The 24,872-nt window shown below is 37.7% G+C and overlaps 1 protein-coding gene across 1 annotated transcript in view; it reads left to right on the top strand.

The window, feature by feature from the left end:
• Positions 1-244: 244 nt before the first annotated feature.
• Positions 245-24,872, top strand: part of LOC116728719 (rho GTPase-activating protein 7) — a 100,845-nt gene continuing 76,217 nt past the window's right edge. Inside the window, exon 1 of the mRNA XM_032577003.1 lies at positions 245-531. Within this exon, the coding sequence (XP_032432894.1) occupies positions 402-531 (130 nt within the window). The 5' untranslated portion in view covers positions 245-401. The remainder of the gene's footprint in view (positions 532-24,872) is intronic.

Here is a 24,872-nt window from a genome sequence, read left to right as displayed (position 1 = left end):
TAAGATTCAGTTAAGTTCACCTAAAGTTGGCACTGGATGTACTTTTAATTTGTGTGCTGATGTCCGTGTGTTAAAACAATGTATAGAGATTAATTTTCATTCCGTCTTCAGGAGAAAAAACCCAAACTGGTCCTCATAAAATCAGACGAACACTCACACTCAACCGCCCGAGTCGGCAGCTGTAAGGAGGGAGGGAGGGAAGGAAAAGTGCTCTTTCACAAATTGCATGCAGGCTTTTTGCATCAAGTGTCAGCCCCTCTGCCTGCTCGTCTTCCTCCTCCGCTTTGCTTCAGCGCTAAAGTCCAGCGCTGAAGTCCAGCACAGCCCTCTGCCCGACGCTTCCCTTATGGATTAGAAACTGTTGCAAGTTTTTCTCTGCGGTTGTCATGTGATGCTTCAACATGTGGAATATGGCTCAGACCTCGGTTGTGAAAACCCGACTGAGGAGATCCCTCAGCGAGCATGTGAAGGACTCCACCAACAAGGCTTGGGATGGTTTCTGGAGGAGTGTGAGGGAGAGGCGGCTGTGGGGTGAGTCTGGAAAGTTTGTTGGGTTTTTTTTTTTTGCAATGAAGGAAGAGGATACCTACTGAGAATGTCTACTTTGTGTCTCATATGTGTTTCCAGAAACTTTTGAGAAACTCTTGATGTTAATAGTTGTTCAGGAAAAATATTTTTTTTCTACGACCTTTTAACCAAAATATGTATGTTGGGTTGCTGCTGTAGTTGGGAAATCTCAGTTTATACAAAGACTTGAACAACTTTCACCAAGTTTCTTTCATGTTAAAGCACCTGTGTCATTCTGTGTCGGTATTGAATGATTAATGGATTAATCGGATAAAAAATTTGCATATTCTGCAAATTTTCATTGATCCGCTGATGCTTTTTTATGCAATTCAAATAACAGAGCTGCAACTACGTGTTATTTAAGTAATTGATTATTGTACCACTTAATTTTTGATTATTCTATTGATTGATCGATTATTGATTGATTGAATGAAAAATTTGGCTCATTCTGCAAATAGTTTTAAAACCGTTTTATACATTATTAGAGATACTTTAAAAGATGAAAATAAACAACTAATTAAATTCCTTTTTTTACAAAAAAATGTGATGTTTAATTACCTACAATGCAGTAGCACAGCATTCATTTAGTGAACGCTTGATCATTTGTAGCAAACAATGAATTAGCAGCTTAGGAATTCACAGAACATCAATATGTGAAAAGCTCAGAGCTTTCTGCTCAACTTGATACAGTGTGTGGCTCATCTGTTGATTATTTTTTTCTATTATCCAATTAATTGGATAGAAAAAGCAACTTAATATATATATATATATATACTGTATATATATATTTTTTTACAGTTAGTGAAGCTTAAGCTGTTATTTGAGGAGTTCTGGGTAGAATATATTTACAGACTGTGTTTTTTATGTTGAATGCAAAATGTATATTTGTTTGACAGCTAAGTTACTTCTCTGAATGTATTGTTTTTTCAGAAAATTGCCTTTTTCTGAGTCTGTGTGCTCCAGTTAACAGGTTTCTGACTTGCAGGTTTAAATGTAGGTATTTAGTTGTTATTTTATTCATTGAATTAGTAAAATATATTTGAATCCTTGTTCAAAGACTGTTACAAAAGAGTTTTTACAGAGTTTTTCATGATTATAGTCAGCTGCTGCTTCCTGCTGTCCATCAAACTGTGGTGAAACGTCTTCAGAAGAACCACAAACCTCTGAGCTGTATTTGTGACGGATTTTGGTTTCGTGTCTCACTGAATCACAATGTTTTCTCCTAATGTGGTTTCTGAGGGTAACCTGAAGAATGGTAGTCTGCAGGCCTTCACTTTATGGAGTCCCAGCATGTTTTTCACACCATGAACGCTGGAGATGCTGCTCTCATCTGGGAGCTCAGGTCGTCTCATGAGCTCTAGTTACTCCTGGACAGCGAGCTTTAATGGAGCTCTGAGGGAAACACTTTCTGGTTTTTTGAATTTATGGTGAGGAAACTGTAGGGAGCCTTTCTGAGGCTGGCTTTATTGTTTGTTTTTTCTGAAAAATGCACAAATCTGTTAGGAGATTGAAAGGTTAACTTGCCTAACTGACTTGGAAAATGAAAGGAAGACCTTATGTCTTCTCTGGTGCTCCACATCAGGGCCAATGGTTAACCTGGACAAAGAAGTCAAGTTTACTTGTAGAGCACATTTCAGCAACAAGGCAGTTCAAAGTGCTTTATATCATAAAAATACAATATAGTAACCAATTATGAAACGGCAAAAAACATTACATTTTGTCAAATGTCATCATCAAACAAATCCTCATTAAATATGTTGATCAATGTTCGAGTTATTAGTAATCAAAGGTAACTCTAAACATGTAAGTTCAGAGTAAGTTTAAATTTTAAGTTTCATTGCAGTTTTGCAGTTTTCTGGAAGTCTGTTCCAGATTTGTGGTGCATAGAAGCTGAATGCCTCGTCTCCATGTTTTGGTTCTGTTTCTAGGGATGAAGAGTAGACCAGAACCAGAAGACCAGAGAGGTTCTGGAAGGTTGATACAACAACAGCAGATCTTTAATGTATTGTGGTGCTAAACCATTCAGTGATTTATAAACGGTATTTTAAAGTCTATTCTCTGAGCTGGCGGGTTGATGTGCTCTGTCTTTCTGATTTTAGTGAGACTGCGAGCAGCAACATTCTGGATCGGTTGCAGCTGGAGAATTCATTTTTTAGACCGACCTGTGAGGACACTGTTGCAGTAATCGATGAGACTAAAGATAAACACATGAATGCTTTTGTGTAGATCTTGCTGAGACATTAGCCCTTTAATCCTAGAAATGTTCTTCAGGTAATAGAGGACCGGCATTGTATCTGTCTCTGAAGGTTCATGTTTGAGTTCATCACTACATCCAGATTTTGGGCCTGATCGCTAGTTTCTAGCTGTAATAACTGAAGCTGTTTGCTGAACCCAAAAGTAATGATGTCAGTTTGTTTCTGTTCAGCAATAGAAAGGTATGGCACCCCCACGTATTGATTTGTTCTTAGCATGCTTGGATGGCTTCAGACTCACCTGGTGACATTGTAATGTAGAGCTGTGTATCATCTGCAAAGTTATTTTTGAATTTTCTTTGAGTGTACGGATTAGTCTGGTAGAGGTCTGGACTTTCAAAGGTGGAAAATATTTGGTTAATGCGACCCCGGATATTGTTACATACAGCAACCAAATCTGCAAATTCAAATTCATGCTGAAACAAATAAACAGTCTTGATGTGGCCTGAATGTATTTAGGCCATTTTTCCTCAACCGTCAGTGTTTCTGTGCCAGAAAAACATCTAAAGTTGCTCCTCTTCATCGGCCTCTACTAATAATTGCTACTTTAAAATGATTTCATAACTAACAATCCAAATATGGCCCTCTATTTGAATCATGCATGCAGCATTCTTCCAAACACGCCATGTGCCAGACGGACTCTGTAAACCTTTTTTTTCCTCATGCCTGAGAGAAAGATCACCATCAGAACAGAGCGAAGGTTTGCAGAAACTGGTTGCCAGGTGCAAAGCTGAAATTAAACCCAGACAGGAAGATTTCTTTACAGGCTGAGCAGCCTGGAAATATCCACAAGGAGATTTTCATTCTGGACTTACTGATGCTGATTTCTTTGTAAAGTTTTCTCCTTAAACTTTTAAGTAAATGTTAAGAACCAATCAGCAGATCAACTGGGATAAGTATAGAAAGTTACATACCAGCTCTAACTGAGCTGTACTTCCTTTGCCTGGAAAATCTGGTTTGCTTGGGGAGGTGTGAATGTGCAAATAAACTGATGCAGACCGAAATGGTAAACGGTTTGTATACTTGTATAGCGCTTTGTTAGAGACCGCTCTAAAAGCAGGAAGCAAACTGTCGTGCAGGGCATTCTGGGTAAATACAACCAAAATAAGCATGCAAGTCTAGCACTAGCAGGAGAAAAGCCTCATGGTCTTTTACCAAAGACAAAAGAGAAATCCTACAACTGTGAAAATCTGATGCCACTCCATATTTGCTTACATTTTGTGAAGAAGGAATTTGCTCTTATTTGACGGTGCAGTGTGAAAGCGAACCACACCTGCTGAAAATGTAACAATTGTTGCAATTGTAGTCCCCAATCAAACCAAGTCTACCAGACTATCTGATGTGAAAACACCCTTACTTTTATCCCGAAAAAACAGAATTTCTGAAAATAAAGTGGAGTGTAAATGAATCTGCTGTATAGAGGAATAATCAGGATGAAGTGAAGGGTTTAGTTTGTGTTCTCTACAGTGTGAGGGAATGAACAACAGTGTCCAAACCTGATGGAAGAAAACAAGGAGCCTTTACCCTCCCAGGGGTTCAGACTTTGCAAGATGTCTCCCTCACTGACCCACAGCTGAACTTCTTGGTGTCACACTTTGTTTGTCTTGAGACGGACAAATAGGAGTCAAATACTCTGCTGTGGAGGATGTTGAGGTAGGACATGCCAGAACAATAAAGATCATTTCTTCCTCAGGTTACATCTGGTTACCTTTTTTTGAATACCTGTGTTACTTCAGTGAGATTATTCTCATTTGTGCAGTAGTGTGCTACTGAAGATGCTCTTGAACATTTTTTTGTTTTGTTGACTAAACAAAATGTATTTAATAAACCACTTTTAACAAACATCCCTATATAAAAGCTTAGCAAAGTTTTTATATTTTGTCACATTACAACCACAAACATAAATATATTTCATTGAGATTTAATATAAAAGACTAACACAAATGGTTATGCAGTTGTGAAGTAGAAAGAAAATTATACATGGTCCAAAACTTTTTTGACAAAAAACTGAAAAGTGTGGTGTGCAAAAGTATTCAGCTCCCCCAGAGTCAATAGTCTGTGAAACCACCTTTTGCTGTAATTCTAGCTGCAAGTGTTTTGGTGTTTGGTTTACTAGCTTTATACAACTAGTGACTGAAATTTCTGCCCATTCTTTGGAAAACAGCTCAGTCAGATTGAAAGGAGATTGTTTGTGAACAGCTGTTTTCAGATCTTGCTGCAGATTCTGTCGGGGTGTGTGTGCGTGCGTGGGGGGGCGTGTGTGTATGTGTATGTGTGATTGTCTTTTGTACATTTGTTACCCTTCAGGTGTTTCATTTCATTCATAATGTTCTTTAGAAGAATTGAATTTGAGCTGGTGAAACCTGCAGCTGCTTAGCTGCTCAGAACATGACGTTGGTTTTGCTGCAGCCTGATATTGGAGCCAGTGTCTGACATCACCAACACAATGTGATGTCACTCCCCACTGTACTGTGATCAAGGGTCTCCATCATTTCAGTTTAATTATGTATGTTAGTTGGTGAAAATTAGTTATTGGTGAATTTTCTTTCTTGATTAATGCAATTTCAGAACACATCCTGTGGACTGTAGAGGTTTGACTTGAATACAAAATCTTATTGATTTATATTTTCAAAAGAATACTGACAGTATGCAACAAGTAGAGGATAAAAATGTGCATTTGCTCTTTCCTTTTGCTGCTTTTATTCTACATTTCATAATTTTTCCCCTTGGCTCCTGCTCATTGGCTGGAGGTCTGTCTTCATCGTTGTCTGGATTTCATCAGCAGTATTACCTCATCCTGATTGCTTCGACCACATGCTGTCCCTCCTTTCCTACTTTACTGTCTTTTTTCTCTCCTTTCCTATCCTCTCACTTTAGCGTTTTCGCCTTTTATCCCAGCTTGCTGCGTCTGTTGTTTGCTGCTCTGCTCTCTGTTCGTCATTCCTCTCACAACATTCATGCGTCATACTCGGGGGATTTCTGTATGCGTGAGTTTTTCTTTTCACATCCAGGCTGCACTGTGATTTAAAATGGGGAGACAAAAATCAGCAGATGTGAAATGGAAATAAATAAATCCTGCTACTTTAAAAATAGATTCTGATTCCAGGTTTCTGCACCCAAACATTGAGAGAGAGAATATTTAAAATGTAATTCTTTTTTCCAAATCTGCACATTTCTTTCTTAGATCATGAATATTTTAAGGTTTTGGACCCAGATATCTTGTGCACCACAAGTTTGGTTTAGAAACATCCCGTCTGCAGGTAGCAGAAGTTGAGAATAAAAAGTCATTTTTTTCTGTTCTGAATGAGAAACAAGAGGAAATATGGCTCTGATGCTGCTGCAAGTCAGTTAAACCGTTTTGCTTTGCAGAGTGGCTGTTCATATCACCATTGATCACATCGTGATCCTAATGATTTCTTTTATCAAGGCTGCTTGTTTCTTTACAGAATTACTTAAGATAGGAAGGAAAACACTTTACCTAGAAAAACTGTTTTTTAATGTCTTTGGGTGTGAAAGTTGAATAATCAAGTGGAAATCCACCCTTAAACCTTCTTACATATTGAGTATTTTTCAACTATTGTGCTGCTATATTGAAAATTAAAAAAAACTATACAACTGATTCATATCTACTATATAAGCTTTGACAATTGGTCCAAGCTTGGTTTTTGACACTATAGCAATTGTTCCAAACACAGAGTGACCTAAATCCTGCTTTTATTGCTCTGAACTGACTAAATTTTTGTTATTTTTTCAGAAAACACCCGACAAATATATCTTTTGATAAGGCAAACCTACAAAACTCTTAAGAGTAACATCTCTTTTCAACAAAAAAATGTGATTACTTCATTTGTTTAAATTATTACATTATCAAGTTGTTAAAAAAAAACAACAACCAAAAAACATCAGTAAAAGTTATTAAAAATTACACTTTTTGGCCTTCTAGTGACAATTTTGGAATGTCCAAGCAAAAAGTTTGGACATCCCTGCACTGGAATGTTTTTCAAAAATCAGCTTTTAAACTTAGTAAGTTGGAGGATCTTCAAAGATCCCAAACTCAAATTTACGTGACTGTCACTTTAAGTCGACATATCAGCATCCTCATCATAAAAATTCTACAAAGAAACAACTAAATTTCTTTAACATATGAAACATCAATAAATCAGTTTTCACCTTGAATTGTGTTTCAAGTAGATAATTTTTAATCTCCCTTTTCGGACTAAGAAAAGCATTTCTGAGGTTTTGCTCTAAAAGCATATGGATTCTTGTCATATGACATTATCAATAAATATTCAATGGTAGCCACTGGGCAGACTGTTCCAAGAGGAAAATAAACAATCAAAGGATGTTGTCAGCACTTCAGTAACAAAAGTCCAAAGTTTACTCTGGAAATCTGAGATTTAATTTCCTTAACTATTAGATTTTGCTACAAGAGAACAGTAAAAGTTTTCCGCTGCTGTCCTGGTTTTCTGCCGCCTTGTTTTTTTTATGAAAATCTCCTTTGAGGAGTTGAGAAAAGCAGTCATTTTGTGTCTTTTTGTGAATCTGGGGTGGGCTCATCCTCTGTTCTCTTTAGAAGCAGCTAAAACACATTTCCTCCAACATAATAAAAGCAATTCAATAAAGTGTGTGGAATATGGGACTCTGGCTTCAGCAGAAAGTATATATTTTTACTCCTTTCACTCCGCTTCCTTTTCAAAGCCGATCCAGTGTGCTGGAGGTGCCTTTCATTGTGTTTCACTGTGACTCAGTCAGCAGTTCACTAACCTGGTCAAATGCACCAACGAGCTGTTGGTTCCGTCCATGCTTCTTGGATTGAAACGTGAAAGTATAGATTCAGAATGTTATTTGTTAGATACGAGGCTATAGATGTGTAGTTAAAATCTATCGTTGTAAAGATGAGTAGTATTCATTTGTTTTGTTTAAATTACTAAATTAAAATATGTAAAAAAATGTACATATTTGCTAAACTGTCACAGTGTCATGAGAGTATAACACAAGGCCGAAAGTTTAATCTCCTTCTCCTCCCCCCCTGTGCTGCTATTGCAGTCTGAAGAAATGCACCACTCCCCGTCAAAAACAACCAATCAGAGCCTGGAGGAGTCATAACATAGTGACTATTTTAACAAATATGTTAAAAAAAAACATATTGTTTCTAAAAGTGGCATTCTGCAGCTTTAAGTAGAATCTGATTTGCGGCCTCGCTTCCTGTTAGGCACACCAAACCCACTAACAGTGTTTCATTGCAGATTTTGTGATGTCTGTCGAGGGGCCAGGCAGTGGAGTTTAACTGGCTGAGTTTAAAAGCAGCTATCGGCAATTGGTTAACAATTTGTAGAGATGTATTTGTGAACAAAGCAAACTCGAACACAAAAATTATTCTTAGCACTTTTACAAAGTAAACTTTCTGATTTCTTTAAATTTTGAAGAATTTGCAATATTTTAATAAATATTGTTAGAACGGACAAAGCGGAATTTGGGACAAAGATACAACTGGTTTAATAAGGTCTCATCTGTTTTCTTAATATTACACAGCCTTCGTGCTTCATGATCAGGACAGTCCAACTTTGGGTCTTTGGATCTTATCAGGTCAGAAACCGATGCTCTTCATACACTCTCTTGGATCTCTGGCAGTGTGATCCATGTCACTGCTGCCTCTGAGAGATTACTGTGTTGAACTCCTACTGTCCTGCAGTGATGGTCAATTGATGTTGCATGATGTCGTTTTCTCCCATCTGCTTCTCTAGTTTTGTTTAATCTCAGCTCTGTGACCCTGAACAACATTGGAGTTTTGGTGGAAGAGTTCAAAACTTTTCTCACTGGCTGAATATTACCAGCATTTTGTTTCAGTTATCTCCCAGTTTGAACTCCTCTGAAATTCATATTTTCTTGTTATTTAAATTACACAACAGCATTTCTTTGTTTATTCACAGCGTTCTCATTCAGATACACTGATAAAATCTGCCAATATTAATGGAAATGTTTCATTAACAGAAGCACAGACGTCAGCTGTCTAGTGTAATCTACATCTGAGAACACAAATGCTGTAAAATATTCAAATTTTATCTTTTTGTGTTGTCTCACAGACTTTAGAAATCTCAACTTATATTCTTGTAATTACAACTTTTTTTTCTTTTTTCTTCACACAATATCTATCTCATGTTAGGACAGTGAAAGTTTTAATATACATGTTAAAACTTTTTTTTTTAAGTTGCATGCTCCAGCTTTAAGGAGACGTTCAGTGTGAGAGGATCCAGTCTGCTGGAGCTCCCATTCCGCTACGTCTGCGAAATATTTGGTCTCAGTAGCGCGCAGCGGCGGTCCAACAGCAAAAGCAGAACCCAGTGAATTACAGCACCAGCTCCATGACTTGAATTATTTTTTGGGTTATTTGCTTTCTGACCATCATGCTCATCCAGATGAGTGTTGGTAGTTGTGTGCTACTTTACCTGCTGTCTGACCACTCTGGATGGTTTTTTTTTCCTGCAGTAAGCTTCAATAGACCAATACTATGTCAAATGCTTGTTTTTTAAATGTCATTAAATTTGTTGTGTTGATGCATTTTTTTTTTTTTTCTCCGAAGAGTTTTTGCGGCGCTAGTGGCTCGTATTTTTTAGACAGTAGGCAGACAGGAAGGAAGGTGAGGAGAGGGGGGAAGACATGCGGCAAAGGTCGTCGGGACCGGGAGTCGAACCCGCGACGTCCGCGTCGAGGACTAAGGCCTCCAAACGTGGGGCGTGCTAACCCCCTGCGCCATCACAGCATGCCCTGTGTTGATGCATTTTGACGTGCTTCATCCCTGAGGTATTCTTTCATCGCAATACGCAAACTTCCCCATTCGCTCTCAGTTAAAGTTCCACATGACATTGCTTTACTGCCGCGACCACCTGCAGTGTGCAGTAAAGGGGTAGAGACGGTGCACACTGGCTTCTGCAGGTTGCGAAGTATAAGATGCAGGTGATTGTTTTTTTGTGATCGGCAACAAGAGCCAGTGATTGGCGATTACTGATCATACGCTTTTTCATGAAAATGGTCCGATTATGATCGGTGGCCGATCGATCGATACGCCACTAGTTTTAATGCAGGGATACTTGATCTTGAGGCAGAGACCAAATGTTCAAACCTTCAGCTGCAGGGAAGTGAATAAAATTATTCCATCAGTGAAAGTAAATCCTTTTGTGCTCAGCAGATACTGATGTTTGGCTTTAATGAATCCCTTCTGGATGTATCGCTGTGCTTCCTGCTGAAGCCAGAGTTTAAACCAAATCCATGCTTGTGTCGTCGTTTCCATGCCTGCAGAAAGTCTGGATCTTGGCTTTTTGTTGCTTTATGCTGAGTTTGCCTCCTTCAGCATCAGAACCTACATGAATGTGAGGTTCAGTTCATTTTCATCTCTATGAAAACTCCCTTAATGGAGTCATCATTTCTGCATCAGTGTCTGAATAACTTTCCATTTCACTGCTTAGGGGGAAAAAGTCTGTTGTATCTCACTTCTTTAAAAGTCATGTAGGACGCATGATAACGGTGTAGGCAGTAAATTGGCTGTGATAATTCGGCACGGCAGCATTGTGTTGTTGAGGCAGACGGAAGCAGGTCCCCTTGCATGCGGCTGCCCCCTGAACAGACCTCATTTTCTCTTCTGTTTGCATGTTTACTTTGCCGCTGAGGGAGGAAGCGCCAGTCATGGAAAATACATTTTCTCCATCAAACAGCTTTTTAAAAATGGTCTGTTTAATATCTTACACTTTCAGAGAGGTCATGCTCTGGAGAAGTGTAACAAAGATGCAAACTAAATTATCTCTGAATTTCCATTTTTTCCACTGCAATGCTAAAGCTATGATGCTTCATAAACCAAATTAACACAGACAAGAAACACAACAAACTTGAAGAATGGCAAAGTGGAAAGAAGTTAAACACAAAACAAGGTTTACAGCCAAATTAAAATATGTTTGAAAGCAATTTAACAAAGCTAACTGGAGGGAATGAATTTGACTCTGAATTTTTAAATATTAAATCAAAGCATGACTTTTTCTAAAAATCAAACTCTAGTTCATTTATGGCGGTGTGAATGTGCAAGCAAACCCAAAAAAGCAAACTCTGGTCTGCCTATAAACCTTTGTCTCTGTTCGGTTGAAGTGAACTCTGGCGCATTTTGAATGTGTATGTCAATGCCAAGCAGACCATCTCTATTTTCTTGCCACATCACTGTTAGTGAAAAGGTAGTTTTAGTTTTTAGGAACCTCAGACTCCTTCTTTAAACAGCTGGAAGCGCCGTGACCTTAAAAGGAATAGACCCGTCAGGCAAAGATGAACGTTTGTGGTTCAGTCTGTGTTTATAAAGCCGCTGCGACTCAGCGTGGCAACTTCAAAACAAAAGCGGCTCCCAGCTTCATTTCTCAGCTGGAGGGTCACTAGCTCTGTAAGCAGTTATTTTTCAGATGTGTTGAGGGGTTTTCAGTGTCATTTGCTTCTCTTGTGACTTACAAAGTTATGTGCAAGGTTATTTTATTTATGTTTTTTAAGTTTTATCAAAGTTTAAGCACAGAAATTGCTCAAAGATGTTTAGAGTTTGAGAGGAAACTCTCAAACTCTCAACTGTAACAGGTTGATATTTAGTCAACCTGCTCAGTTATTAGGTAGTAGAAACTATTGAAGTAATTTTAATATCATGTACCAAATTAAATGTAAAGGTAATTTTATTTATATAGCACATTTTCAGCAATACATAGTGCTTTACAGGAATTAAAATAAAATACAAACAAAATAACAAACCAAAGGAAAGAGCAAAAGAAGAAAAAGCTAATAATGTTGATCCAAAGTAAATAAACTAGATTCTAAATAAACTAGTAAGTATCCTCTGGTCTAATTACCTTTCTGGTTTGGAAGAATAGGAGTCTAAAAAGTAGTTGCTAAGGTAGTTTTTTCTGGGTTCCAAGTTCTAATCCCTGTTCTCTGTTGCTAAATAAGTGTAAGTAAGTATGTATTCTCTGGATTTTCTAAGTGTGCTCTAAATTTGTTAAAGTAATGAGTACTCCACTGTTTCTAAGTAATAATAAAAACTAAATGTTCCTGTTCTGGAAGATGTTTTTCCCTGTATTCTAAGTTTGTTCTAATTATTTTTCTAAGTTGCAATAATAGGAGTCACTCTGCATAATAATCTATAAATTAATCTAATATTGGTCTAAATAGTGAGTACTCTACAGTTTCTAAAGAAATAAGCTAAAGAGTGACTAATCTAATTCATTTTCTGGGTTAAAAGTGAATACTATACAGTTTCTAAATAATAAAAGGAGAATGACATAATTAGATGAAAGGACACATTAGGGCACATAGCAACATAGAGACAAAACAAAGACATGAGTGAAGGCGGTGACATCAAAGGGCCATGAAACCACGTTGCTCAGCCTCCCAGCTGAAGTCCGATAAGATGTTGTTATCAAGGCATGATGTCCTTGGGAGCGCTCAGCTCTACAGCTGCATGGATAACAGGAGGGGCTGAGGTGTACATGATCGTTTGAGCCTGTTGTATTGAAGTTCTGCCCCTGCTTCCAAGATACATTTCTCCTTCAGGAGACTAATAAAATTATCTTATCTTATCTTATGTACGTTTCCACTAGCTATTATTATTACTTTAACTACTAACTACTCAAGTCAAACACTCAAAGTCAAATTTGCTGTTGGCAACTGTTCTAAGCCAAATTTATTGTTGTACTGTTTAAGTTATTCAAAGCCAGTTTAATAGCATATGTATGTAGCAGCTTATAAATCTTAGTGTAAACACTTCTCAAGAGTCAAGTTAGCGGTTATTGAAGCATATATCTATTTAATCAGATTCATAGGTACATGCTAATATGTGTCAAGCTAACAGCTACTTAAGTTCAGTGTTACTCAGTCTGTTACAGCTACTAAATCTGACAGCCAGTAAATTTCAAGATGTAGTCGCCCACTGAAGCTTACTGCCCCAGTTCAATTGAAGTTCAAATTAAAAAATGCTTTATTAATCCCGAAAAAAAATTAAGTTGCTGACAGTTTTACAGCATTGGGGTTCAACAGTTATTAAACGTACCTTATTTAACCTTAATTTACCTTATTTGGTTGGTTTTATTATCAGATAAGTATTTGAAATTCTTATAAATTGGCAGTTTATATATATATATATATATATATATATATATATATATATATAGTCTGTTATTGCGCAATAGCCAGCCCCGCCCACTCCTCACAACTTCTCCTGGGCTGACTACTGACCAGTTCTCTGTCTAACAGGTCCGGAAAATCTCTGAGACCTGGGTATTACCCTAAAAGAGGTCTATAAGAGATAATCTATTCAAACTGGTGGCGAAAGCGATTCGTCTAGCTCTAACTACCTCCGATCCAGAAGTTACAACCCTTTACAGTTAAGAAACAATCAGCTGAGTAGCCCTCGCAGCTGCATAATTCCAATAACCACTTCTGTTAACGGTAGCTCGCTTCCTAAAATATAACTCGCTCTTGGAACCGGCTAGATTAGTTTAGTGACTTAGATATAAGTCCCAGGGTCATTATTTACACTCACTAAAGGAAATTATGAAGCCACCTATTTACTGGAATCATGTACATTAGTTTTACCTCAATTAAAAGAACTGAAAAATGATTAAATGACTCAATTAATTCCAATGTCCACTAACCTCATTAGAATTTTATAATATAAATTTATTAAGCAAGCTTAAGCAGGGATATGTGACATACAAATCAATAATCAATTGCATGTAATTCAAGAGCAGTATAATAAAATCATCATGTATAACCATACTATCCTGTCTCTTTTCCCTATCCTATGTCGCAAATTCTGAGATAGACTTTTATGGAGCAGACTCAACTCACACCCAGTTGATGGTGAATCTTGGCAACAGAAACATCCAGAATCCTTGGTCAGAGTCTTTGTCCTTGTGTGGAAAAATCCTCCTTAGAATAGAAGCAAAGCAGAACGGGTCCAAATCCTTCGAAAACCCAGCTCTTCATCCCTCAGGGACCTTTGTCTTTTCTCCAAGTCTGTTGCAGCATTAGAGATCGTTGGGTTGAGGCAGGGCCGACGGTCGAATCAGGAACCAGGGCTGGGGTTGTAGGATCTTGTCCCTTCTTAGCGGCGCGAAGTCTCAACTTCCCCATGGTTCTGAGGTGCGGTCCTTTGCTGTTCCTCAATCTGCTTCTCCGTGTTGACTCGTCTCCAACGCCGCGGACTAAGAACAGTTGCTTCCTCTTTTCAGCCCCTTTTTATACTCTTTTTACCCATATGTGTGTATGGAGAGCTTGGTTTACTATTTTTTTTTCTGAACTTCTGCTTTGTCTCCCCCATATGTGTGTGTGGGGAGCTCTGAACTTCTGCTTTGTCTCATGGAAAGCCCCGACGGTCCCCAACCTGTTCGCTGAGTCGTGTGGAAAGTCCCATCCGTCCCCAACTTGCGACATATCCTTACAGCAGGACTTCACCCCCCGTGCTGATTTTAACATTATATTCTCTTCTCTTTTCTATAACTCACTATATTATCTATTACAAATCATTAAACACATTCAACCTGAATTAAGACTTAATTACATCTCTTACTTATTATAAATCATTAAACACTATCATTACATTGTTGTTACTGTTACAGATCATTTGTTCAGAAATACATTTCAGAAAGTTATTGAGTGATTACTTATACCCATATTACCCATCGTATTCATACATATTCAACTTAATTAACTTTTAATCAAACCACAAGATTGCTTTATTTCTCTCAGGCCTTTATGCACCTTTTCTGCGTGTACCTGGAAAGATCTCACAACCCCATGCCAGTTTTCTTGACAATATATATATATATATATATATATATATATATATATATATATATATATATATATATATATATATATATAGTGTGTCCCTTTTCCAACACCCTACTGTTAATACTGTAGAATACTACTGCTATGCTGTTACTCCATTTTAATCCTGCAGTTTTAACACCAATTAGACTCTAAAGAAATACTTATTTCCTGTGGTTTTCCTGCTCAGTTTCCTCAGTCTACAGAATGAGTTGAGTTTGTTGGCCACAAGTGGTACGTCTGTTGGGATCCTGAGATTCTTATTCACCTGAAGGACAGATCTGGAGACAGGTTCTTTCAAACAGAAATAAAAACAGATCAGAGTCTGAGTGAAAGCCCTCGGCTGTGGTCCCAAGCGTCTCATAACTTCAGCTGAATTGCATCACAAAGAAGCTCCTGTAGGCTGCTAGGAGAAACTTTACTTTTCTATATTACCTCTTCATCTGTCATTGTGATTTGAAGAGAGCACACAGCAGCTTCTCTTTTTCTTTATTATTATTCCTGCCACATGGTCATTGTTTAATTACGCACACGTTTTTTGTTGCGAATAGCATTCGTTTATCTCTTTGTGGCACCATTATTCAATTTAAAACCAACAACCTTTATTTTTACTTTGCAGACATCTGTTCTTTGCACAAAATTTTGGAAAGCTATCTGTAATGAACAATCTATTGTTTACATCGAGATTTACTGAGATTCTGGTGCAGAATTATGACGCATGTCTCATGTCAATGACATAAAAGTCAGATGTGACATGACCGCTCAGACTGCAGACACTTTGAAAACGATTAGTTCCACATATGGAAGTTAATCAAATCGAGTTTTTTGGGGGGGAGAAAAAATCGGAATTAGGCCGTTCTGTAAAAAACTCTGATATGGGCAAAAAAAAAAAAAAAGGTGGCATTTGCATACTGTCAGAATATATTCAAAGGCAAAGAAATTTAAAAAATTGTTTCAACAAACTATGCTGAACATTCACCATCATTAATAAATGTTTTTATATAGAACACATGTTTTTCATGTTCACATGTGAATTGACAGGAAAGTGGGTAATGAGAGAAGCAGGCCGGGAATCGAACCTGAATGGCAAAGGGGTAGTGCTTAACCCCTTTACCACCACAGCACCCCATTCACAATTACAATTTAGTGCAATTTCCGAATATGACATAGCTAGCTTTGGTCGTCAACAGTGCTCACAACAGCACATCGAGTCTTCCTTAACTTCAGCGCCCCTAGCTAGCTAGGTAAACTAAAATGACACAAGGAAATTATATTAAACTTATTTAAATGTTTTTCCTAAGTGAACAAGTTAAACCATTGAGTTTTGTCATAAACTAATTTTAAGTCACTAGTTAGACCATGATTGTTCGTGCCCTGGCTGGGCTGCTCAAACTCTGATTAAAAAAGTTACATGTTGGTAAACTGATTTAAACCTAATTTTGCATAGTTTTAATTATGAATAGTTTTTGGCTCCACTGTGTATTTTAGGTGTTATGTGAGCTTAGGTTTCATTTGGTCTTACAGTGTGGAAAAAATATAAAAGATGTCCTTTAATTATCTGTCCTGGGCTTGTGAGTTGGATCGTTTCCTAATCTACTTTTATCATCCCGTTCTTTTTTAATTGCTGTAGAAATTTCAGCGTCTTATCAGTCAGCAGTAAAGTCATTTTTCCTTAGGCTGGCAAAATGAAACCAAGGAGTGGGTTTTATGGGATGTCTCCTGAGAGGATAGCAGGATTATGGCACATCAAAACCGGCAGAGAAAAGGTGGGGATGGTGTTTATCTGCGCAGCTGTAAACTTGACACTGCGAATCCAGAATTAATCCAGATCAGCGGTCTCTTTCAGAGTGCTGTCACACTGTAGGCTGAGGATTACTCGTCTCCTGCTGCTTCCTCTGTGTATCTCCGATGCGTTTTGCTTTTCTTTTATACCTTCATGAGGTTTAAATGTGCTGGTTGTTGATAAACCAGAGATTCAGTCCCTGTGTTTTTCATTCTGCTTGTTGGGAGGTTTTTTATTGAAACAAAAGGGCATTTATAAGAAAAACCTTAAAATGCTGATTGTCTGCCTTCACAATATTTGACTTGTCCTCAATGTTGCTGCATTGCACATTAGTGCAGCAATATTTAAAGTTAAGGAAGGAACCTTTGTTTTTTTTTATTATTATTATTATTCATTTCTTTTTATATTCATAAATCAATTTTTTTAACGTAATTGATAACAAAAATGAAAGGTCATAGGTTTTTTTTGTTTGTTTGTTTGTTTTCTGGGCTTGAAGTCCAACAGTGCATATCACTTTTATAGTAAAAAGTTCTAAATCTGTCAACAAAATTAAGAAGAAATGCTTGTGTAAGTATTCTATTTCATGAATAAATTACAGAAATCACAAAGACAATTTGGCCAGTTAATGGTCTATTAAATGTTCCATTTAAATTGATAAGTCATGATTTTATTCTGTTAGCAGGCATAGTTAATAATGTATCCTTTAAATCTCAAGTTATATTAAATTGTTTTTCCTTTTTACCTTTAAGCAGTGTTTCCATTTTAAAGCCATTTTTCATCATTTAGTTTGTTTTTCGAATATGTGTAAAAATATAAAAGAGAAATAGCATTGACAGATAAAAAATAAACAAGACAAATTAACTAAAAAGGTTCATGAAGTATTCCATAAATTTCCACTTTTGAGGTTGGGATTATACTGGTTGTGGTAACTGTTGTAGGGTTTGGTGTAAATACATTCACTAGATGAATGGAAAGTTCATTTAAAAAGTTGTAATATGGGTAGAAACACAACTTTTTGTTTGTTTTTATTACTTTTTCTGTTGATTTAGGTATTCTGTAGCCACAAACATTCCTTGAATTCCAAATAGTTTGAAACTTCCCAGCAAAAGATACTTTAGCTTTTTGTTTTATTGTCTGCCAGTGAGCTAACATGTTTTTATAGGTGAGTTTTGGATCGTTTTTGTGGTTGGTAGGGAGAATCCAAACCTCTTCTGATCGTCATTAGTGAAAATCTGAATATGTCAGACACATAAACCTCCAAAGACATCCTGGACTTCAGAAAAACACATTGCCCCGTCATCTTTTTCTTTCTTTTTTTCCTCTTTCTTGGAAGTACCTGCTTCGGTCTCTCACATCGGCCGCCTCTGCCAGGCGACATTCAATTTGCAGTTAGCCCACTTTCCATTTGCAGTTAGTTGGCTAAATGTGAGGCTCCGGGGATGTTGGGAGTCGAGGGAAGCTGAGCCATCGTTGTCGCGCTTCATTACCTCACTTGTTTGCCCTTGGGAGCTTAAAATTCAGTGGAAGTGTGGAGCTATGTGAAGAAGATAAATTTAGGGAACTTCTGCTCTTTTAAACATTTCTTAAAATGAGTGGGACTGACAGGAATATGCAGAAGTGACGATGTTATGTTTCTGAGTCAAATTTGCCCAGAAACAACCTCATGCAATTTTGTAATGTGAAGAAATTGACTTGCAGCTTTGCACAGGAAACATACAGTATGTATCCCTGTGTTTCCAGATTGCAGCTTTTTGTTTTTGCTACTTTGCGTTTTTGGTACCTGGTTCAGAGCTGGAAGCCTTTGTAACTCCATACATCTGCCCATCTACATCTGAGCTACATCAGTTCTGTCAATAAATCAGCTAAATGCATCTGAAAAAACTGCAAAACGGTAAGCTCCTACAGGAATAAGTCACAACTTTTGGCTTTAACAGTTCAAGTATGAATTCCGTATTTGCTTTTATCTTATGGAGATGGAATAACATAAAACACAAGAACCAGTGAGATCTGCTTAAGCAGATGCATCCTTTACAAATGTTCGAGCATACAGTAAAGCAGTGGTTCCCAAAGTGTTTCCCACACATTTTATTATCCAATTAAGTAATTGTTGGAATAATTTATAAAATAATTATTAGTTTAAAATTGGAAAAAACATCTTATTTTTAAAAACTTCTGGTTACTGAAAATACATTGAGCCCACCTTTAGTATGATATTGGAAGGCTGCTAAATTCCCCCTTTTATGATTTAACTATTGTAGCTTATTTAAAACAAAGAACAGATTGCATCAAACCAGAGGGCAGAAAAACCAACTGACAACATGTTAAAAATTGTGTTTATCTCAACTGACTTAAATCCTTTCATTTACTTTTAAAAATTTAATACAATAATATAAAGCAATAATAAATATTGGAACTTCTTGCAAAGACTGACATTTAATTTGCAAAGTCCTCATAAACTGCAATATTCAATGCAAATCATAGAATGATGCAACTGCACAAATACATGATTTAAATGTTGGACTTTTCTAGATAATTTTTCGTTCTTTATATTGCAGCCATTTTACATACATATTATAATCATTATGTACATAAATCCAATAGAAACTAAAGACTTTTATGATATCAGAACTTCTTTTAGAAATCTTTATCAACTGATTCTTTGATGGTTTCTTCCAGTTAAGAATAAAACTGACAGTTCAGTTCCTGTACAACTTAACGGCCTTTAAATATCCAATTGTCAGACATTCTTGAGGATTCTTTCTCCATCATGAAGGGAAGCAGCCATCTTGAATAATATGTGCTGTAATCATCGCTGTGATCATTGTCTGAAAACGTCTGCAGCTTTGTGCTGTAATAGATGGAGGGGATTCAGGAGAAAATGACTGTGAATGCGGCCCGGCTGGGATCTGTCTGAGCCAAATTTTCATCATAACCATTAGTGACTGATGGACGGCCAACAGACGAGTTTGGCCTTCGTTCAGCTGTGTTGAGTTTTTATTTGTAAGTGTTTGGGGCCGACAGGGCTCCAAACCGAAACGAAGAATAGTTACTGTCGTCCATCCGACTCGAAACACTCTTGTTGTGTGTGTGTGTGTGTGTAGGAGAAGAGGTGTGTCTAAGGGTTGACTCGGTTTGATTGAGGACCAAAACTGCTACATTTGTTGCATTTTCTGCTGATGAATTTCACTTTAACACTTCACTGTGTTCCTTCTCTGGCCTGTGGTGGCGCTGCATCAAGAACCTTTGAAGGAAACGACATAAAAATCTCTGAAGATAATGAGTGCATCTCCCTTCTTTAGTGTAGTGTTTTGTTTACGAAATGTAAACAAAAATGGAGTAGCGTCAGATTTTAATGGTTGTAGGATCTCTGTTTTTTTCTTTGGCAAAAAAACACAAGCCTTTTTTTTTGCTATTGCTAGACATATGTTTGTTTTTGGTTGCCTTTACCCAAAATGCTTTGTGCTATAATCTGCTTCCTGATTTTTGAGTGGTCTCAGGTACTCTTGGCATCTGCAAATGCATTCAAACTGCACCGGTTCACTTCAACCGAACCCAGAACGAGTTTTGTTTGATGGATCAGAGTTTGCTTTTTTGGTTCACATTAATTGCGCATTCACACCTCCCAAATAAACCGAAGGTTATAGACAAACAAACTAAAAGAGACTAAACAGGGCTGGTGTGAATGCATCCTTGTGTTGCTGAATAGTAGCTGTTTCTAGACCAAGCTGGAGAAGTGACTGCACTACAATATGTGTATTATGTACATGTACGTACTTAAAAATAAATCCTGGTCTGATTGCTGGTAATACACTACATTTTTTGTAGTGTCTTAAAGTAATTTCCTATTTTTATAAGGTAAACATGCAAAATTCTTAAGTTTAGGATGTACCATGATTTACACATCTCCTCCCTATAAAAAATCTGACAACTTTACATTAAACTTTACAATTAAAATATTGCATGCTAAGTTTACTGTAAAAAAAATCTATATAATTTACTGATTCTAAATTTTATAATGGCATTTTTTAGGCTCTCTGGTACTTCTAATTTGACTATTTTGGCCCATGTGACAAAAAATGTGGACACCCTGCTCTAGGGCATGAGGATCAGCCTATTAGCTGCTGTGGTGCGAACATCTCCACTCCGCATCGCTGCATCTCCACGACTCATCTGTTACGCAACAGCTTCTGTTACGGACGGCGAACCTGGCCGTCCAATTACTTTGCTCTCGTCTGCCAAACCTCCACCGTGAGTCACGGTTCCGCGGTGTGGATTTCCGCCTCAGGCGACCCCGAGCCGTCCCAACACTCACCTTGCCGTCATCCCGCAGGCCGAGCAGAGAATTAAACATTCAGGTGAGCTTGATGCAATGTGAAGCCCTGATCTCATGGCTCATTTCCACTTTCTGACCGAGAAGAGAGAACATTGACTCACCTGGTCTGAACCTCACAAATGACGGGCGCGGCTTCTCCAACTCGTGGAGGATGGGGATCATCAAGGTGAGTCCGTGTTTGCGAACGCCGTTTTCCGACAGGGATCTCATTACCCTGTGATGTGGCCCCTTAAATCCCACATACGTCCCTGCAGATACGGACAGAGGAGGAGAGAAGAAACCAATCTGTTTGAGTTTTAAATTTATGCATCTTGAAAAGCAAAACATTTGACTTCAGAGTTCTGTTTTATTTTCTCCTTTGGTGGTAAAAGCCCAGCATTAGATGTAGCGATTGCTGTGCAGGCCGCTGTATCCAAAACAACTGATCGGTGAACAAGCCCGAGGCGTCTGTCGCTTTGTTTTATTTGCAGTTTGTCACATGGTGTCAGTCCCATTTTGTGGTTCACAGACACATCACTGCCCTAAAACAGAACCTCCAGGAAAATAAATCCCAGTTAAACCCCCACAGTTAAATTTCTCTAACAAGAAGTGTTCCAGCATTTCAACTCAGTTATATAACTTTATTTAAAACAGGGTGGAAACCATATGACGATGAATTAGGGCCAGGCTTAGAGTTATTTTGTCTTGTTTTTTTATTATGAGAATAAAGGAGTAATATCATGAGAATCAAGTCGTAATGTTATGGGAATAAAGTTGTAATATTAGGGGAATAAAGTCAGAATACTACAGGAATAAAATCATAATAGTCCGAGATTCACAACACACAAAATTGTAATAGAATACAATAGAATGAAGAATGAAGTTGTACTGCTATGAGATTAAAATTGTAATACTGCAAGAAAGTCGCAATACAAGAATTAAGCTGTAACATTGTGACAATAAAGTCATTATTAGGAGATATGAGGCATAGTTTTATGAGAACTAGACAAAAAAGATAAAATAAATAAAATTAGGTTTTACAAAGAAATTTTGCAGTGTGGATTCTCTCCGTCAGAGAGAATCTGACAGTGGTGAATTCAAAGAGCAGATAAGCTACATGTCTAGGGTGAAAATTGCAGACTCATTTTTCACCCTATTGTCTTTGTAAACACTCATAAAATGTATTTCAGGTCTTTCATGAGCAAAATGAAGGGAATGTTGTTTGACAGCACACGACTAAAAAGACTAAATCTTCCAACTCTTGTCTATGCGTGCATTGGCTGTAGAGTTTAATTGACAGAGATGCAAAATGCCAGAAAGTTTTTTGTTTTTTATTTATTTATTTTTAATTAGTGACATGTGAGCTGTGACAGATTGACTGACCCAAAACGAGCATCTCCAGCCGCCGCCGGCTGAACGTTAAAATATGCTCCAACTCTTCTCCTGCCCCTCAGGAACGCAACTTTTGACTGGCTTGGGACTAAAACGCTCAGAGTCTGAGCCAGTTATTTCATTTTTTTTTCTGGGGGGTCCATGGCTGTAAATGTTTGCAGAATCAGCTGGAACCGGAAATCGGACTGAGCCGCAGGAGTTGACAGGCTAGTCAGACGAAATTAAGAGCTCTGCAGCTCTGACAGCGTGTGCCTCGCAGCCATGACACAATCACTTTTTCCCCCTCTCCACAAGATGGTAAGCAGCTCACTGGGCTTAAAAAATATAAAAATCACCATAGCGATTTAGGGTAAAAAGTCTAAAAAAAACAACTCTTCACCTCTGACAACTTCCAAAAATACACAGGTTTTGATTCTAATAAAGTTTATTCGTTTATAAAAAGGAACGTAGTAACAAATGAAGACATTTCTATACCTGTAATCAGGAAACATTGCTGCTTGAAATCAGTTTTAATGCAAAATGTAAAATCATGGCTGCCAAATATTATTTAATTTTATTAATTAGCACTGCTTTTAATAATGAGATAAGTTTTCTTTTCACATCTTTAGACAATATTTTATTTGCCAAGTGATTGTGAAGCACATTTCAGTAACAAGGCAGTTCATAGTGCTTTACATGGTAAAAAACAAAAAACATTACAGTGACAACATTAAGACTATTAGGGCCTTACTAAGAAAAGATAGAATTAGAATAAAATTCTGACAATAAAGTCATAATATTATGAGAATATTCATACAAGAATAAATTTTAAATGAGGAAAATTATATGAGAATAGCTATATTACGATAATTCTTATAATATAACTTTATTTGCATAATATTATGACTTTCCTCTTGTTATCTAGAGTTGAATTAATCAATGTTCCACTTATTAATAATCAAAGGCAAGCAGGTGGATTTTTGGCCTCGATTTAAAGGAACTCAGTGTGTCGGCTGTTTTTCAGTTTTCTGGAAGTTTATTCCAGGTTTGTGGTGGATAGAACCTGAATGCTGCTTCTCCACGTTTGGTTCTGGTTCTGTGGATGCAGAACAGACCAGAGCACCTGAGAGGCTCTGCTCCGCATTGTCAACTAACACCTGAACAAGTTTAAAAAATTTAGACACCAAATTTGTTTCAGTCTCTTGTTTTATTGTTTAATTTTAATTTCGTCTCTTATGAATCCAGTATTTTACCTCTGTAGCGGAGGACTGCTGTGAAAGTGTCAAACTGTATGAAAACACATTTTGGAGTCTTTGGAGAGAAGTCCTCAGATGTGACACATAATTTCATACGTCAGTGGACAGTTTGCCGCCTGCAGATGTTTTTGTCTTTGGAAGCGAAAACGGAGAGATGACATAGGAGAACGAGAGACGGCATTAGAGGTTGGATTTTTGTTATCCGCGGCCTGCAGCAACATGAGTACTGTGGGTGATTTTTAAAGAAGACTCTTTGTAGACAACTTCCAGGATGGCCTGATGTGCACTGCTAGAACATTGAGTCTTCTTTTATCAATTTGGTACTTTGACCTTTTATCGCTTTTCTTTCCGTAAAGCTACGTCGTCGATTTTCATGGATCACTTTTTTTTTTTATTTCATGTGAGGAAACTCTCTTTGCAACAGTTCCTCCAGGAACTCATTCATCATACTTGTCAGATTAAGTTAGTCCTTAGCTCAAACCTACTTTTCTTTTCTTTATTCTAAGCTTTTTACATGAAAATGGCTTATTCTTCATCTCCCCAATCGTCCTGCAAGCGTAAAAAATAAGAGATGCATTTATTGCTGGGTGGCCAAGCCTAGTCTCCCCTCCATTGCTCATTGCTTCTGTCAGCTGTTTTCTCCTCATACACACCAACTCCAGCCGACCTGCTTATCCAGCATTATCCGGAGCCGCAGCGGCCCCCGGAGCAAACAGTTCCAGGCCGTCCAGAAATCCATCACGCCGCCTGGGTCCGTTATCAGAGAGGAGGTGGTGGTGGGTGGCAGGGGGAGGGAGGGAGAAATCAGGGTGGTCATAACACAGGCACGACGGGAAGGAGAGATAAACAGGGAATTGAAGAGGGGCAGATCACCAAGGAGGAGGAGATAAGAGTGGAGAGAAGATGTGGCATAAAGGGAGGGAGGGACGGTGGGCCGGTGACGGGTCGGATAAGGCGGGGAAGCTGCAGTCTGAGAAGACGAGAAGATAAGTGGATGATAAGTCATGAAGAGCTGCAGGGCCAATAAACAGACCAAGTTTTAAAACTGGCCAGATTCTGCCAACCAGGCAAAATGTAGAGCTTGGAACCTGGTGAATCAGAGGAATATTGGTAAACCAAGATATCTTATTAATTGGTGAGGTACAGTAAAGTGTTATTCACACAGGATAATCATGAATCTGGGGATCCCATGTGATAAATTACTCCCCAATGTCTGCTTTCTATGTGGTGCATTCACACAGGATAACTGAAGCCAAAGACAAAGCATTCTTGACAATGAGTATTTTCACACAACCAACCATGTAACGTACTGCAGGGTGTAGAAAACTTGTTAAACTCGGTGGTAGAGATGCTCTTGTTAAACATTACAAGTTGATTGGAAATTTGAAAATATGACTAGCTGATGTGTTACTGGAAGACATTTGTGACAATATATAAACACCTACATCGTGAAAAAGGCAAATATATATATATATATATATATATAT

This window comes from Xiphophorus hellerii, chromosome 11 (assembly GCF_003331165.1).
Source record: "Xiphophorus hellerii strain 12219 chromosome 11, Xiphophorus_hellerii-4.1, whole genome shotgun sequence".
Lineage (NCBI taxonomy): Eukaryota > Metazoa > Chordata > Actinopteri > Cyprinodontiformes > Poeciliidae > Xiphophorus > Xiphophorus hellerii.
Note: the sequence above shows the minus strand (reverse complement) of the source record. Positions and strands in the feature narration are given on the sequence as shown.